This window comes from Dreissena polymorpha, chromosome 3 (genome assembly GCF_020536995.1).
Source record: "Dreissena polymorpha isolate Duluth1 chromosome 3, UMN_Dpol_1.0, whole genome shotgun sequence".
In the NCBI taxonomy this organism is placed as follows: domain Eukaryota; kingdom Metazoa; phylum Mollusca; class Bivalvia; order Myida; family Dreissenidae; genus Dreissena; species Dreissena polymorpha.
This window is the reverse complement of record NC_068357.1, coordinates 5,241,131-5,258,521: the sequence shown is the minus strand read 5'-3', so window position 1 is coordinate 5,258,521 and position 17,391 is coordinate 5,241,131. Positions and strand designations below refer to the sequence as shown.

The 17,391-nt window shown below is 36.5% G+C and overlaps 1 protein-coding gene across 1 annotated transcript in view; it reads left to right on the top strand.

Annotated features, from left to right (window-relative positions):
* LOC127873100 (probable ATP-dependent RNA helicase DDX52) overlaps positions 1-17,183 on the top strand; it is a 32,625-nt gene extending 15,442 nt beyond the window's left edge. The window contains exons 5-16 of the mRNA XM_052416712.1: positions 538-681; positions 3,627-3,735; positions 4,676-4,748; positions 5,806-5,875; positions 7,236-7,369; positions 8,956-9,046; positions 11,125-11,247; positions 13,564-13,714; positions 14,059-14,134; positions 14,624-14,695; positions 15,122-15,214; positions 15,552-17,183. Coding sequence (XP_052272672.1) covers positions 538-681; positions 3,627-3,735; positions 4,676-4,748; positions 5,806-5,875; positions 7,236-7,369; positions 8,956-9,046; positions 11,125-11,247; positions 13,564-13,714; positions 14,059-14,134; positions 14,624-14,695; positions 15,122-15,214; positions 15,552-15,918 — 1,503 coding nt within the window. The 3' untranslated portion in view covers positions 15,919-17,183. The remainder of the gene's footprint in view (positions 1-537; positions 682-3,626; positions 3,736-4,675; positions 4,749-5,805; positions 5,876-7,235; positions 7,370-8,955; positions 9,047-11,124; positions 11,248-13,563; positions 13,715-14,058; positions 14,135-14,623; positions 14,696-15,121; positions 15,215-15,551) is intronic.
* Positions 17,184-17,391: the final 208 nt, after the last annotated feature.

The window sequence follows — 17,391 nt, the reverse complement described above, 5'->3', positions numbered from 1 at the left end:
TAAAAAGTTTGACCCCTGTGACCTTGACCTTGAACTTAGGGTCAGTGTTTAGGTTTCGAAATCTGCGTTTAGGTTTCTAAAAAAGCTCGTAACTTCTATAAAGCGTTTATAGGGGGCATAAGTCATCCTATGGTGACAGCTCTTGTTCAAGAAAATATTTAACAGCTGTTTCCCTTTCGCTGACAAGTTACCTTTTCTCCCTTGGCGTGCCGCAATACATTAAAAAAAATCAAAATGACGTAATGGTAATCTGAAAATAGAAATAGTAGTTCCGAAAATTTGTTATTTTCACCGGTGAAAATAACAATTTGTTTATTTTCACTGCTGTTATTTCACTGCAGACATGTCATATTTCATCATTAGGTATAAAAGAAAAAAAGAAAACTGTCTTATTATGAGGACTTTGTAAACCAACTAGGTGAGCGTGCTGGGGTAGTCTTCCTGAGGTGAAAATAACATCCCTCATCAATGTTTTCCATATCAAACTGATCCTGGTATGCAGGTATGCTTTTCTCACTTGGCCTATTGTACTTTCAGAGGCGGGAAATCATGGCATGTGCTCCTACAGGGTCCGGCAAGACAGCAGCCTTCCTGTTACCCATACTGCACCATCTGAAGGAACCCAGAAATGACTGCATTCGAGCTCTTGTGCTCTCTCCTACTCGAGAACTTGCAAAACAGGTGCATGTTGGTGAGCTTATGTGATCGCCTTTTGTCCCTTGTGCATTGTGCCGCGTCAACACTTGCCTTGTTAACACTCTAGAGGCCACATTTATTGTCCAATCTTCATGAAACTTGGTCAGAAGATTCATCCCAATAATATCTTGGACAAGTTCAAAAAATGATGCCAGTCGGTTGAAAAACATGGCCGCCAGGGGGGGAGGGGGGCATTTTTCCTTATATGGCTATTGTAAAACCTTGTTTACACTCTAGATGCCACATATATTGTCCAATCTTCATGAAATTTTGTCAGAAGATTGGTCTCAATGATATCTTGGTTGAGTTCGAAAATGGTTACGCTTACCTGAAAAACATGGCTGCCAAGGGGCGGGGCATTTTAAGCTCGACTATTATATATGAAATACATATAGAGGAGCTATCCTACTCTTCCTGGCGTCGGCGTTCCCGTTAGCGTTAGTGTGCAAATGTTAAAGTGTGCGTACTACCCCAAATATGTCCTTTGACATATGGCTTTTGTATTTTGCATACTTCTTTACCAACATTACCCCAATCTATAAACAAGAGCAGACAACTGTATCAAGCATTTTGACAGAATTATGGCCCCTTTTATACTTAAAATATGCATATTATTGATAAATCTATGTTAAAGTTTGTGTACCACCTCAAATATTTTCTATATCCTTTGACATATTGCTTTCATATTTTGCATACTTCTTTACCAACATGATCCCAATCTATAAACAAGAGCAGACAACTGTATCAAGCATTTTGACAGAATTATGGCCCCTTTTATACTTAGATAATTGAACATTTTGCTAAAATTGCCATAACTTATTTATGATCACATTTGATTCATACTTTGACAAAGCAACACTTACCTGACATACCACAATGCATTCCACCCAAACCATCCCCCATGCCCCACCCCAGAATCTCCCCCCCCCCCCCCATAAAAAAAAATAAAAATAGTTTTTTCCTTATTTGTGAAAGATCATCTATTAAATGACCACACACCCACATTATCCCCCCCCCCCCCCTCTCCATGATGGCTTACGTTATACTGTCAAGCACTCGAATAGTGGAGCGCGCTGTCCTCTGACAGCTCTTGTTCATTATATGGCTATAGTAAAATCTTGTTAACACTCTAGAGGCCACATTTATTTCCAATCTTCATGAAACTTGGTCAGAAGATTCATCCCAATAATATTTTGGACGAGTTAAAAAATGATGCAGGTTGGTTGAAAAACATGGCCGCCAAGGGGCAGGAACTTTTTCCTAATATGGCTCTAGTAAAACCTTGTTAGCACTCTAGAGGCCACATTTATTTTCTGATCTTCATGAAATTTGGTCAGAAGATTTGTCTGAATAGGTATCTTGGTTGAGTTTGAAAATGGTTATGTTTGCTTGAAAAACATGGCTGCCAAGGGGCTGGACATTTTACCTTATATGGCTATAGTAAAATCTTGTGGACACTCTAGAGGCCACATTTATTGTCAGATCTTCATGAAACTTGGTCAGAAGATTCATCCCAATAATATCTTGGGACGAGTTCAAAAATGATGCCGGTTGGTTGAAAAACATGGCCGCCATTGGGCGGGGCATTTTTCCTTATATGGCTATAGTAAAACCTTATTAACACTCTAGAGGCCACATTTATTGTCCAATCTTTATGAAACTTGGTCAGAAGATTTGTCCCAATGATATCTTGGATAAGTTCGAAAATGGTTTCGGTTGCTTTAAAAAGATGGCCACCAGGGGGCTGGGCATTTTTCCCAATATGGATATATATTTCTTTAGTTAAACCTTATTAACACTCTAGAGGCCACATTTATTGTTCGATCATCATGAAACTTGGCCGGACAATTTATCCCAATTATATCTTGGATTAGTTAAAAAATGGTTCCGGTTGGTGGAAAAACATGGCCGCCAAGGGGTCGTGGCATTTTACCTTATATGGCTATAGTAAAACCTTGTTAACACTCTAGAAGCCACATTTATTGTCCGATCATTCTGAAACTTTTTCAGAAATTTTTTCGTAATGATATCTCTGACAAGTTAGAAAATGGTTCCAGTTGCTTGAAAAACATGGCCACCAGGGGGCGGGGCATTTGTCCTTATATGGCTTCAAGAATCTTCATGAAACTTTGTCAGAATATTTTTTTTAATGATATCTTGGATGTGTATGAAAATGGTTCTGGTCTGTTGAAAAACGTGGCTGCCAGGGTGTTCACTAGTCATGAAAGTTGGTTAGAACATAATGACATCTTGGGCTGCACAGAACAGATCAGTTTCTTTGAATCTCAGGTGAGCATCTTTGGGCCTTTCAGGCCCTATTGTCCTAAACTGACTCAATATTTCATTTTATTGCTATAAACACTTCAGTTATATTGTGTTTGTATTGGAATACACCCAATAAAACTTAAATTGATGATGCAAATTTGGCTGCCTTTGGACACTCAAATTCATTGATCTTTCAAGCCATGAAATCCTCGAAAATAAGTGTCCCACTAATGACAATAGTTTTAGTTTAAAGAAATGGTGGTTGATTCTGGTCATGGCTACATAACTTGTAAGTTGTGAAGTTATTTCTATACCAACTCTCCACTCCCCCTTCCCCGCCCAACTTTGATTCAAGTTTGGGATTGGTCAGTTTTCAGCTGTAAGTTTTTGTTTCAGCTGCAACAATTTAGCAATGGCTTGATTTGATTCTAATTCAAGTAATAAAACTTCAATTTGTTTTATATAAATTTAATTTGTATAGAAACAATTTATTATGAATAGCTTGTTATTGCATTACAAGTGCAGGTAGTTTCTTATTTACTCCTGTTTGCGAAAGTGAGTATGCTTTACTTAGTTTATTTTTATATTTTTAGCAACAGTTAAACCATTGTCCTTTATTAATTTAACATCGCTTAATTTAACATATATTCTTTGCACAATTGCAGACATACAGAGAGTGTCAGCGTCTCTCGGAAGGCATTGGGTTCCGTATACTCTACATTGACAAGATTGGCAAAGATTTGCAGAAAGTTCAGAAAGCTACAAAGAAAATCGGTAAGAATTTTGAGTGTGTGTGGGGGGGTGGAGAGGGGGGGTCCTAGTGTTTTTGTTAAAATGATATCATTTATACATGGTGGTTGAATGTATGGTGCTGAACATGGGTGGAGTTGAAAGTGATAAAGTTCTCATGCAAAAGATTTTTGTATTAAACATGAAGAAAAATAAGCATGTGTTAAATCAAATGATATATAGAGAATAATAGGTCAGTGTTGATTGTAGGTCAGGTTTATCATGCGAGGCTTAAAAAACAAAAAGCATGAGCCTTGGCGATTGCTTTTTCATTTTCGTGCCGAGCATGATAAACCGGATCTATAATCAACACTTATCTATTATTCTATTTATCCCACTTTTTATTCAGTAAACCTTTTTATTTAAACAAAATGAGTTTAACTGGGTAATTTTGCTGGATTTATGCGGTCATTTTGTCGAAAAAATGACGTCAATTCGTGCCGTGGTTTCTAGCTGAAATTTAATAAACGGGGCTTTAATCAACCGAATTCGCTGTAAAAGTGGAATAAATTACGTTTCATACCAGTAGTTTGTTGTTAAATAACCCACAGTCAGTAGTATAGATGGTTGTTTGCACTCATAATTTTATTTCTACACATCTTAACTTCTGTATGCGGGTTATTTGACAACAACTCTGACTATGTTATATGTGTTTTACTGTAGTACAAAAGTATATGTAGAAGTCTTATCATAACACAATGTTTTATTAGAGAACCATAGAACATGACATGCTATGATTGATGGCGGAAAAACTTAGAGGCCAATAGTCAATATGCCTTTCTACCACTGACTGTAAGATCATATTGAATGGCCACCTTAATTATAATTTTATGATAAAGATATGTTTCATGTCAATAACTTAAAGTTAAATGATATGAACTTTCCTTTGGTACAAAACATGGACCAGGTTTGTTCTGTTTTGCAGACATCATGGTGTCCACTCCTAACCGACTCATATATCTGCTGAAACAGACGGAGGCAGTTATTTCCCTACGCAGGTATAGCATTGGGACAGCATTTCTGAAAAAAAAATCCATTATGCCACGCATTGATCTTTCAAAAAGCATTGTTCTAAAACTTCATATTAAACAACAACAAAAATGCCCAATTCTCAACACAGCATAGCACCGGTTAAATAAGATTATCATTTTAATCCCACAAATATTTGTCAAATCATGTTAGTATCAAAATCATACAGGGTCAGAGCTCTTCTGTTTTTGAACGGTTCCATTATAAAATTGTGCTTAATTTGAACTTTTTATCACCTAAGTATTCTTTCAATCAACAATAAGGAAACAACTCTCAACAATTTGCAAGGCAATTTTAATGCCCCTTAAAATTGTGAAGTTACGCCAGACTAAATAATTTTGTTTTATATTTCTCATATCAAATTTTCATATGTACATGCATGTTTGGCATGAAAACTAATTGCTTTGAATTGAACTGTGTTTTACTTCTGAGATTTAAATTGTCATACATTTATGCAAAGTTTTAAATCTTTATTATTGCTTCATCCCATTTACTGTTTTTATGTTCTTATTGCACATTTTTGCAGCTATCAAAACACATTATGTTGTAATTATAAGAACTAAATAGTATTTTTCTGCATTTCAGTGGGGTATGATCTGTCTGTCAAATTATGCCAAGTTTATTCATGAATGCCAAAGGCCAACTTCGTGAATATTAGCATGTTATCATGACGTCATTATGATGTATTAATAAGTTATGTCAGTCAAAAGTCAGCTTTTCCCAATTTTAATAATATGAGTTGTGTTCTGAGAAAACTGGGCATAATGCATGTGCGTAAAGTGTCGTCCCAGATTAGCCTGTGCAGTCCACACAGGCTAATCATGGACGACATTACACCTAAATTGGATTTTTGCTAAGAAGAGACTTCATTTAAACGAAAAATATCATAAAAGCGAAAAGTGTCGTCTCTGATAAGCCTGTTCTGACTGCACAGGCTAATCTGGGACGACACTTTACGCACATGCATTATGCCCAGTTTTCTCAGAACGCGACTCATATATGACATACTAGTATCGTGTGTTTCAGTGTGGAGTGGTTTGTGGTTGATGAGTCTGACAAGCTGTTTGAGGAGGGCAAGACAGGCTTCAGGGATCAGGTACAATGGCAATGACCATTATAACTGGGGGTGTGCACTTTGTGTTTGTATGTGCCTTGTCATTGCATCTTCTCAAATCTGATCACGATTGTCAACATTTCTTTATAAGCTGTAAAATACAACAAAAAAATTAACTTGATTTGCTGATCATGATTGTTGTGGATGCATTTAATGCATGTATTAATTCATGAGGCAAAACATTTCCTTTATTAATTTAATGAAACTATCAAATAGACTTTTGTATGTAAACAATGTTTACCAGATTTCAATTCAAATTAAAATTGAGCCCCACTCTTGGAAAATATAACTTATTTGGTGGTTGTCTTGACTAGCCTGCGCAGTATGCATTGTCTTGACTAGCCTGCGCAGTATGCATTGTCTTGACTAACCTGCACAGTATGCATTGTCTCGACTAGCCTACGCAGTATGCATTGTCTTGACTAGCCTACGCAGTATGCATTGTCTTGACTAGCCTACGCAGTATGCATTGTCTTGACTAGCCTGCGCAGTATGCATTGTCTTGACTAGCCTACGCAGTATGCATTGTCTTGTCTAGCCTACGCAGTATGCATTGTCTTGACTAGCCTGCACAGTATGCATTGTCTTGACTAGCCTGCGCAGTATGCATTGTCTTGACTAGCCTACGCAGTATGCATTGTCTTGACTAGCCTACGCAGTATGCATTGTCTTGACTAGCCTACGCAGTATGCATTGTCTTGTCTAGCCTACGCAGTATGCATTGTCTCGACTAGCCTACGCAGTATGCATTGTCTTGACTAGCCTACGCAGTATGCATTGTCTCGACTAGCCTACGCAGTATGCATTGTCTCGACTAACCTGCACAGTATGCATTGTCTCTACTAGCCTACGCAGTATGCATTGGCTAATCAGAGACAGCACTTTATGCTTTATGAAATTTTGTGTTGAATGGATTTACCTCTAGATGTTAATCCAGTCTAGGCTGAAAGTGTTGTCCCTGATCTGGGACAACACATTACCCACATCCATGAAGCCCTATTTTTAGCTCGGCGTTTTGGGTGAAAACCCAAGGTATTGTCATAGCCAGCTCGCCGTCTGCGTCGTGCTAAAACCTTTACATTGGCTCTAAAATCAAAGTGCTTCCACCTACAACTTAAAAACTTCATATGAAGATGCACCTTGATGAGTTCTACATGCCACACCCATTTTGGGGTCACTAGGTCAAAGGTCAAGGTCACTGTGACCTCTAAAAAAAACAAAAAAAACTGACAAGCTTTCATTTATTCAAAATTGCACCCGTAGCCGAGCATGGCATCCGTTATGTGGTGCTCTTGTCACAATTTATAACAACATGATTATCATGATCTTTCTTGCTGTTCAGCTGGCATTGATATACAAGTCCTGTGATGGGAGTGGTTTACGTCGTGCCATGTTTAGCGCCACATTTGCCTACGACGTGGAGGAGTGGTGTAAACTGAACCTCGATAACGTGGTCCAGGTGTATGTGGGGGCCAAGTGAGTGTCTGAAACATTATAAGTTACTTTGTTCTTTACCAGCACTCCCCTTGGTGAAGAATTTACTTTAGCCAAGCTTTCTGTGCAATATCAAAATTCTCCTCATTTCTTAGGATGTTATTATTCATATCATGTAACCAAACATTTTTTTTTTTAGCCAAATATGGAAATATAAAATTTTCCTTCATTGGTTTATTTAGCTTATGGTAGAGTTAGCTCTGTTTTATAGACAATGCACAGTGGGATGTAGTGTCTGTAAATTTATAAAAATGTAATCTAAATTTATTGGCTTTGTTTCTCACTGTTCAGTGCACATGGCTTTGTTTCTCACTGTTCAGTGAGCATGGTCAGTTATCAGCTGTATTACTTAATTTATCTTTACAAGCACAGTTCTTAAAAGTGCAACATAGAGCAAACTTGTCAAACATGCATAATGAAATGTAAAGCCTGCAGCCTCAGGTTAACTGTTCAAAAGTTATCTCCTCCTTGGTCCACAGTTTAGACCATGAAATAACTATACCTGCACATGTCAAAGTTAACTGTTTTATAATGATATTTGCTTCTTATTCTCAATCAGTGAATTTTGAAGTTGAGGAGAACTAAACATCCTCAGCTGAACTGTACTCCCCACTGAACTTAAGATCCTCAAATGATCTAAAGGTCCTCAACTGATCTAAAGGTCCTCAATTGATCTAAAGGTCCTCAATGATCTAAAGGTCCTCAATGATCTAAAGGTCCTCAATGATCTATAGGTCCTCAATGATCTAAAGGTCCTCAAATGATATAAAGGTCCTCAATGATCTAAAGGTCCTCAAATGATATAAAGGTCCTCAACTGATCTAAAGGTCCTCAAATGATATAAAGGTCCTCAACTGATCTAAAGGTCCTCAAATGATATAAAGATCCTCAAATGATCTAAAGGTCCTCAACTGATCTAAAGGTCCTCAATTGATCTAAAGGTCCTCAATGATCTATAGGTCCTCAACTGATCTAAAGGTCCTCAACTGATCTAAAGGTCCTCAAATGAACTAAAGGTCCTCAATGATCTTAAGGTCCTCAAATGATCTAAAGGTCCTCAAATGATCTATAGGTCCTCAAATGAGCTTAAGGTCCTCAACTAATCTAAAGGTCCTGAAATGATCAAAGGTCCTCAATGATCTAAAGGTCCTCAAATGATATAAAGGTCCTCAAATGATATAAAGGTCCTCAAATGAACTAAAGGTCCTCAACTGATTTAAAGGTCCTCAAATGAACTTAAGATCCTCAAATGATCTAAAGGTCCTCAAATGATCTTAATGTCCTCATCTGAACTAAACCCAGCTGAAAATAAAGTCCCCAGCTGAACAAAAGTCCCAAGCTGAACTAAAAGTTCCCAGCTGACCTAAAACAGTTTCCAGCAGAATTTATATCCTCAGCTGAAGTCCCAAGCTGAACTGAATGGACCATTCAACAATATGTGTTGTTAAAATTGTGTTATTGAACCAATAAAAGGGGTTTGATTGCTTAAAACATATTAAAATGATGAATATATAATATTTTTCAAGTTGTTTAAAATTCAAACTTGCATACAACATTTTTGTTTTCAGGAATGCTGCTACGAAGACCATTGAGCAGTCACTGCTTTTCTGTGGCGCTGAGACCGGCAAGATGATTGCTCTCCGGAACATCATCAGACAGGTACCCATGATCACAGGGAGTGCTGGCATGTCTGTGGGGGAACTTGGGATGTGGTACCCATGATGACGGGAGTGCTGGCATGTCTGTGGGGAACATGGAATGTAACAATCGAAATGACACAATCAAAGCTCTGTGAACATTGGGGCATAAATTATTGTCCCAGATAAGCATTAGCTCTCCACACTGACTTATCAAGGACGGCTCCGTCTGCTTTTGTGGAATTATTTGTTCAAAGGAAGTTTCTTCTTAAAGAAAATCCAGTCTAGGCAGACTGCACAGGGTAATCTAGAAAATACTTTACACACATGTATTAAGCCAGGTAGCCTCGATACTAGCTCAAAGTAAAATGCATAAAAGAAGTTCACTCAGAATGCCCTTATGAGACTTAGATGCACGTTAAGTAATGAAACAGTGACACACATGTTCATTAATAAATCTAGCGAAGCTTACTTTTTTATAAAATCATATAGTTTTTAATGATAATCAAATGCATAAGTCACAGTTATAGTCTTGCACCTTTGAATGGTTTACAGAAGATCAGCACTCATTCAAATTCTCCCAAGTTTCCTATGGCAGTTAACTTTACTCAAATACTTTTTTACCAGGTCTATCAAAGTTAAAAATCCTGGTTATCAGATTTATGTATTGCAGGCTTGCAATGTCAAACGTGATTTCTTGTCAATCAATTTAGTTTGCATTGATCAATCTTGATGCAACTTTCAATATAGCAAACTGGCATGGAGACCTATCTGGGGATTGCACAATAATCCAAATCATGTTAATTACTTAATACTGAAGTCCTGGTATCCAAATCTTGGCATGATTCACGGGTAAGTAAAATATGCAGCATGTCCAAGTTACTGTTTCAACTACAGCATGTCCAACTCAGTTGCCGCAAGTTCAGTGAATTATTTATTTGAAACTTCACTCATGAGTTTAGGAGTATGCAATCTGCACAGGCTATTCAGGGATGACACTTTCTACATTTATAAAAAATTTGCGTTCACAGAAAGACCTTTCTTAGCAAAAAACGAGTTAAGGCGGAAAGTGTCGTCCCTGATTGGCCTGTGCGGACTGCACAGGTTAATCTGGGACGACACTGTATGCACATAAACCCCCTTTTCACAGAGCATGGCCTTTATTTAAAGTTGGTGCTCAATAAATTATGGTAGGATGGAGATATTATGCAAAAAATGTGTAGGTAGCTCACAGCATGATCCAGCGAGGGATTGCATGTTGGGCCATTGGGATCAATGATCCAGCGAGGGATTGCATGTTGGGCCATTGGGTTTGAGGTTTCTGTTGCTAAACTAGACAAGAGTTTGTGCTCTATAACTTTGGTTTGGATGCAGGTATTGTGATGTTATTGCATTGTTATGTATCTTACATACCAAGGGTGGGATTGGATCTGAAGCCCGTTAAGGTCATTGATTTTAAAAATGTAATGTTATGTTGTGTGAAACTAGCTGCAGACTTGACTTGGAGGTTATTAAAATTCAAATTTATTATTAAATTAAAAAACTTTTCACTATGTGCGGTCACATTTCTTGTTTTTATTTATACATATTCAAGTTTTAGTTTACAAATTCTACATAAATACTTTGGATATTCAACTTCAAATGTGTCTTTGTAGTCATTGTAAGACGTAACTGACAGAATATGTTCATGTTACTATAAAAATTGAATAATCGATGTGTACAAAGTCTTTGGACAGCTCTTGCAATGATGCCTGGGTAGTCACCCTTTACCACTTAGATACGTATTTTGACGCATTTGTAGTCCCCCACAAAGTTAAATTTAATTAAACACCTTTCTTTCTAAATTCGAGATTTAAAGGCTTTATTTCCAACCCTTAGATACTGTTGAGCAGCAAACAGCATAAAACCTGAACAGCCTGCGAGTTACTCTGTTTATGCTGTTTTGCACAAAGCAATTTTCACGTTGCCTCTGACTTGGAAAGGGTTAAGCCAGGTGTACTTACACCCTCATGGTTGAATTACTTTGCACCAAAACTCCTGCTTATATTTAATTGGCTGATAAACAATTATATACAGACAATTGTTGTGTACCTACCGCAGGGTATCCAGCCTCCTGTGTTGGTGTTTGTACAGTCCAAGGAGCGCGCCAAGGAGCTGTTCCATGAGCTGATATATGACGGGATGAACGTAGATGTCATCCATGCCGACCGCACACAGACACAGGTACCAGGACTCTCCCTACCTATCTATATGGTCACCAAATGAGGCACATTTTTTTTAAAGCAGGTGTTAAAAATACTTGAATTGGAAAAAGTTGGTGGCAACAGGTGTGTTACAATAAATATAATTTATTTAGAAAACTTCATGTCACGTGTTTGATGCAATATTTTAAAACTTAAGTTCACAAGTGTGGCTTCAATTGTTATAAAAGTATCCATCATGTTTTTATGCTGTGAAGGTTAAAGTCACTATAATGCTCAAAATCAACGAAAATTTCGTTAAGTATTTCGTAAAATAAAGTTAACACCTTATCAACCAGTGTTCCTTATAGCAATAGCCAAAATTTCAGCGCTAGATGTGGTATGATTACTTAGATTTTTGTAGATACAAAATGCTCGTATTTATTTATTTGTGGCCACAATTAATTCCGGGTGTGTAGAAATACCGAAATCCCCGTATCCCCCGAAATCCCCAATAATATTTATTATTTATCAAAATACTGCGGATATTAAGATAGAATATTGCAAAATACAATCTATTCACTGATGAAAAATTGTTTGTATCCATGTTTGGTAGTGAAAAACTAAAATATATACATAATTATTGGGATTCCGAGTAGGAATCCATAGTGCATGTTTTCACAAGCACGATCAGGTACAGAAATTCCCGCTGTAAATATTGTTGTTAAGTTTCTGTCTGTACCTCTTCTTTCTAATATCAAAAAGCCACCCAGATGATTTGTTGACACTTGAAGAGCTTTACAGCGGGGATTTCTGAACCTGATCGTGCTTGTGAAAACATGCACTATGGATTCATATTCGGAATCCCAATAATTATGTATATATTTTAGTTTTTCACCACCAAACATGGATAAAAAAAATTTTCATCAGTGAATAGATTGTATTTTGCAATATTCGATCTCAATATCCGCAGCATTTTGATAAATAATAAATATTTTGGGGATTTCGGGGGATTTCGGTAATTACGGGGATTTCGGTATTTCTACACACCTGGAATTAATTGTGGCCACAAATAAATAAAAACGAGCATTTTGTATCTACAAAAATCTAAGTAATCATACCACATCTAGCGTTGAAATTTTGGCTATTGCTATAAGGAACACTGATTGTTAAGGTGTTAACTTTATTTTACGAAATACTTAACGAAATTTTCGTTGATTTTGAGCGTTATAGTTACTTTAAACTGGCTATAAATGGTCCTTATTTTTCAAACTTGCAACAGTTTTTATATAATGACCAAAATAGTGGTAAAAGTCAATATTTTTTTTACAGTGACAGCACTGTAGGACAGTGCAGGTATCAGGGCCCAGGATGCATGTGTTATAGACTATTTGATAAGCAGCTCTTATTTAAGTTTAATTGTGTCACAAGTGTAAGGCTTACGGGTAGTGACACTATCGCTTTTCAGTTGGGGGGTTTTCACCTCTTCACCTCTGGGGGAAACCAACAGGGCTCTACAGATGGGGAATTTTATGACAAATGGCATTTTGTTTTAGATAAGCATATATACTAGTTTTTATTAGCTCACCTGAGCATGCAGTGCTCAGAGTCAGCCATTTTGATCACCCTATGCCCTGCATTGATCATTTTGCAGTGTGCACATTCAGCTTTAAGCTAGTTACCACTGCAATGGTCTCATTTTTCATCCAATCTTCAGGAAATGTGCTCAGAATGGTTTTCAAGACAGTATTCTAGGCTGTTTTAAATCTGGGTGCCCTAAAAAACTAGGTCATCTGATAGAATCTTAGAAAAAATCTTGTAGCTTCTCTAGAGGCCACATTTCTTACTCGATCTTATTGAAACTTAATCAGAATGTTTATCTTGACTAAATCTAGACCTATTTTAAATCTGGGTCACATGCATCCAAAAACTAGGTCACCACGTCAAAACCTTGTTACCACTCCAGAGGCCATATTGTTTACTCAATCTTTATGCAATATGGTGGAAATGTTTTTATTGACAATATCTAGATCAAGTATAAATCTGGATCACATACGCTAAAAAACAAGGTCACCAGGTCAAATAGTAGAAAAAAAACTTTAAAAAACATGTTTGTTTCGGTGGTGATGAAACTTGATCAGATTTTATAAGATTGAATTTTTTTAGGCTTATTTAAAATCTATGTAAATGCTTTTTGTATCATCATGTGTAAGGAAGATAATTAATACATCATTAAGATTAACAACATTTTATTTATTAGACTTATATTGTTTATTCTTACCTCATTTTTCCAGCAAATGAATTTGTTGGTGCCATGAAATCACTTAATATACTAGTATGTGAACCACTGATGTTTCAGAGGGACAACGTCATCAAATGTTTCCGCTCGGGAAAGATCTGGATATTGATCTGTACAGAGTTGATGGGTCGTGGTATCGATTTCAAGGGAGTTAACCTTGTCATAAACTATGATTTCCCGAACAGCGCCATTAGCTACATTCATAGAATAGGTAGTATGAGAAATTGGTATTCTTCCTTTTCCGAATCTATTACCAGTGTTTGAGGTTATCATTTGAAACTTTTCATCAAAGCGTTTAGCAGAGTTGGTTTGAACATATATATTGCAGACCTTGTTTAAAAGATAGGTAAAACAAATCTTGAGTTCATAGGATTGGAACATTAGCTAAGCTAGTAGGGTTTCTTTCGTCATTAATATATTTGCAAACAATTAATAATAGTTTGAGGTTTTACAAATTTGTTAGTATAATTGGAATCAAAGTTGTTTTAAAAAGTGCTAAAAAAAGTATTTACGGAAAAAAAAACATAGTTGAATGTCAAACATTCCATTGTTCAGGTCGCACGGGCAGAGCTGGTAGGACAGGCAAGGCCATCACATTCTTCACAGAGGATGATGCCATCTACCTGAGGAGGTTTGTAAGAGCAAACAGAAATCTTGTTGAATGCTTGCACCATGGCATCATCTTAAACACATCCATAATGTAGATTTTTTTCCATTTTAAACATGTTTTTTCTCCATTCTTACATGAACATTTAGACCTCTACAATCTTTAAAATGTGCAGCCTTACAATTTTTCACTTTCTGAACTAAAATATTTTTTTTGTTATTACAAAACCAACACTGTTGTTTTTGCTTTAAAAATGTTTTTTTGAAGCCAAAATCTGGTATGATTTGAATCACTAAAACTGTACATGCATGAAATTTCTGTAAGACAAATAGCTGGGAATTCTGTGGCTTATAAATTTCTAATTTTCCTTCAAAAGTATAGATTATTGGGAAATCAAGATGCATGAATAACAATGTTAAAGGTACTAATGGAAAGCTCCTGTAAATGTGCATGTAAATTAGATTAATTATTCACTGCTGATTATTGTTTATTTGTTGTTGGTGATTGTTTCAGTATAGCCAATGTTATGAGGACGGCGGGCTGCCCTGTACCAGATTACATGCTAAAAATTAACCAGCCTAACAGGTACTTGATCACGTAAAATTAATAAACTATCATCCTAAGTTCTTACAAAAATGTGCCTTGTTTTAAAAGACTTTATCCTTAGAACTGTCATTATGGCACTCTTTCAGTTAAGGTACAATGTTGAATTTTCAGTCCTTAGAACCAACTAAAATCATGAAAAGATGTGGATTTCTCGGTCAAAATCTTTGCATTCTTCTTAAAAGAAAGCAATGATTATGGTGGCTTTCTTGCAATGACTGAAATGTGAGCTTGTGCACAGCTAACCAGAGCAGTCGATTGAACTTTGTCCTGGACCATGAAGTGATGCTTCTTCCTAGGAAACAAATACAATCTTCCAAGTATCCCGCATATGTAAAACTAAAATGAAAACTAAGACAACAAGGCTAGTTTGTTTGTACCAATAAGTTTGTATTGTTTTGTTTTCAGGCGCGACAGAAAGGTTCTGTCCAAGGGAGCTATCAGGAGACCTCAGATTTCTACGATGACCAAATATGACCAGCAGAAACAGAGGCATAAGAAGTGAGTCTTGGTTTTACATGTGAAATATGTGAGCAATTCACTATAACAGCTGACCCAAATATTACACTTCATGCTTTTTGTTTTATATTTCCAAGGTTTAAACAAACGTTTATATAACTTGTACCTTGTGGTATTCATATTATCAGTGTGGAAAACAGTTTCTACACGTAATAAGTATTGATTCTTTATTATTAACCAAAACATTTTGTTAGCCTTGTATAATGCCTAATGTACGTATTAGTTAGGTAATAGGATACTCTAGATAATATTGTATATTATGCCTTTATGAACAAACCTACCATATTGATTGACAATTTCTCGCTATTTACATATACAGACAGGTGATTCAAGATAGCAGACGGAAGAAGCAGCAGCAGCAATCAGGTGACCCATCACACCTATTAAAGCCTAAGCTAAAACAGCCACAAGAAACTGCCAGGAGTGAAACAAGTGGTCAACAAACTGACAAGAAAAGTTTTGTGACAGACACTAATGGAAAGAAAGCCAAAAAGAGGAAGTTCGATGCCGATGCTGGCAAAAATAATACTGACGGTGCTAAGAAACACAAACACATGCCTGAATCTGCAAAACTTGTTCAGCTCAAGTACAAGAAAAAGTGGAAAGAACAACGAATCAGTAGTAAGAAATTCGAAAATAAAACTAAAGGATCAAAGAAAGGTGGAAATCCAGGTGCAAAGGCATAAGCATGACACAGTGTTTGACAATTTGTTTACATAGTGTCAGAATGAAAAAATCTTAGGTTTGTCACAGCATTTGGTTTCGAAGTCTTACATATACGTTTTTATGCCCCCGGATCGATAGATCGTGGGTATATTGTTTTTGTCCTGTCTGTCTGTCATTCTGTCCAAGACTTTAACCTTGGTTAAAGTTTGATAACTTTTGCAATATTGAACATACCAACTTGATATTTACCATGCATGTGTATCTCATGGAGCTGCTCATTTTGAGTGGTGAAAAGTCAAGGTCAAGGTCATCCTTCAAAGTCAAAGGTCAAATATCATTGTATTTTTCTTTCCTAAAACTTTAACCTTCGTTTAACATAATTTTTTTAATATTGAACACAGCAACTTCATATTTGGCATGCATGTGTATCTCGTGGAGCTGCACATTTTGAGTGGTGAAAGGTCAAGGTCATCCTTCAAGGTCAAAGGTCAAAAATAAAAAATCATTTCTCCAATCAATCTCTTACTTACTTCTCGTGGAGCTGCACATTTTCAGTGGTGAAAGGTCAAGGTCATCCTTCAAGGTCAAATATCATTCTATTTTTCTTTCCTAAAACTTTAACCTTCGTTTAAGTTTTGTCATAACTTTTTTAATATTAAACACAGCAACTTCATATTTGGCATGCATGTCTCGTGGAGCTGCACATTTTGAGTGGTGAAAGGTCAATGTCATCCGTCAAGGTCAAAGGTAAAAAAAGATGCGGCGCATTAGGGGACATTGTGTTTCTGACAAATACATCTCTTGTTTCATTTGTTTTGGGATGTACATATAAAAAATTGAGCTGTATTGTATGTTTGTAAAAGCCTGAATTGGCCATTAAAACAACAATGATTCAATCTACGACATTTGCTTTACTTACTAAAATTGCTTGGATGTTTTTTTATTTTTTAATGTCTAAAAAATGTATGGTATTTTTAGTTCTGGCAATTAAATGTTTTATCAACATCATTAAGCAGTCAGACATTTTTGATAATTTATTTTCATAAATATTTGCATGCTACACCTTGCATTTCTGAGTAGCTTACTTTGCTCATGTTTATGTTCCTGTTATCTTCCTTTGCCTTCCCTGCAACTGCTTTACTAGTTATGCCAGTGGGAGGCATTGACTGAGAATTTCAGAAAGGAAATTTGTCTGTTATGAGTTTCTCTTATATCTTTTGTGTTTGATACTGACCATTTTCTTTGTTCAATCGTTAAACCGAAAATAAACGAAATTCTATACAGAGCTACGATTTCTGAAAAGAACACTCATTTTGCTGACTTTTGGTACCTAAGACTTGGTAAAACACAAACAATTCGAATTCCAAATGTTTGCTTATGCCCCCTGCCCTCCCCCAAATACACACAATTTCAAAGAATGCCCCTGTCCGCCCAAAACAAAAATTATATGACGAGTGAAAAATAAGCGAGTACATTAATGTATGCATTTCTAG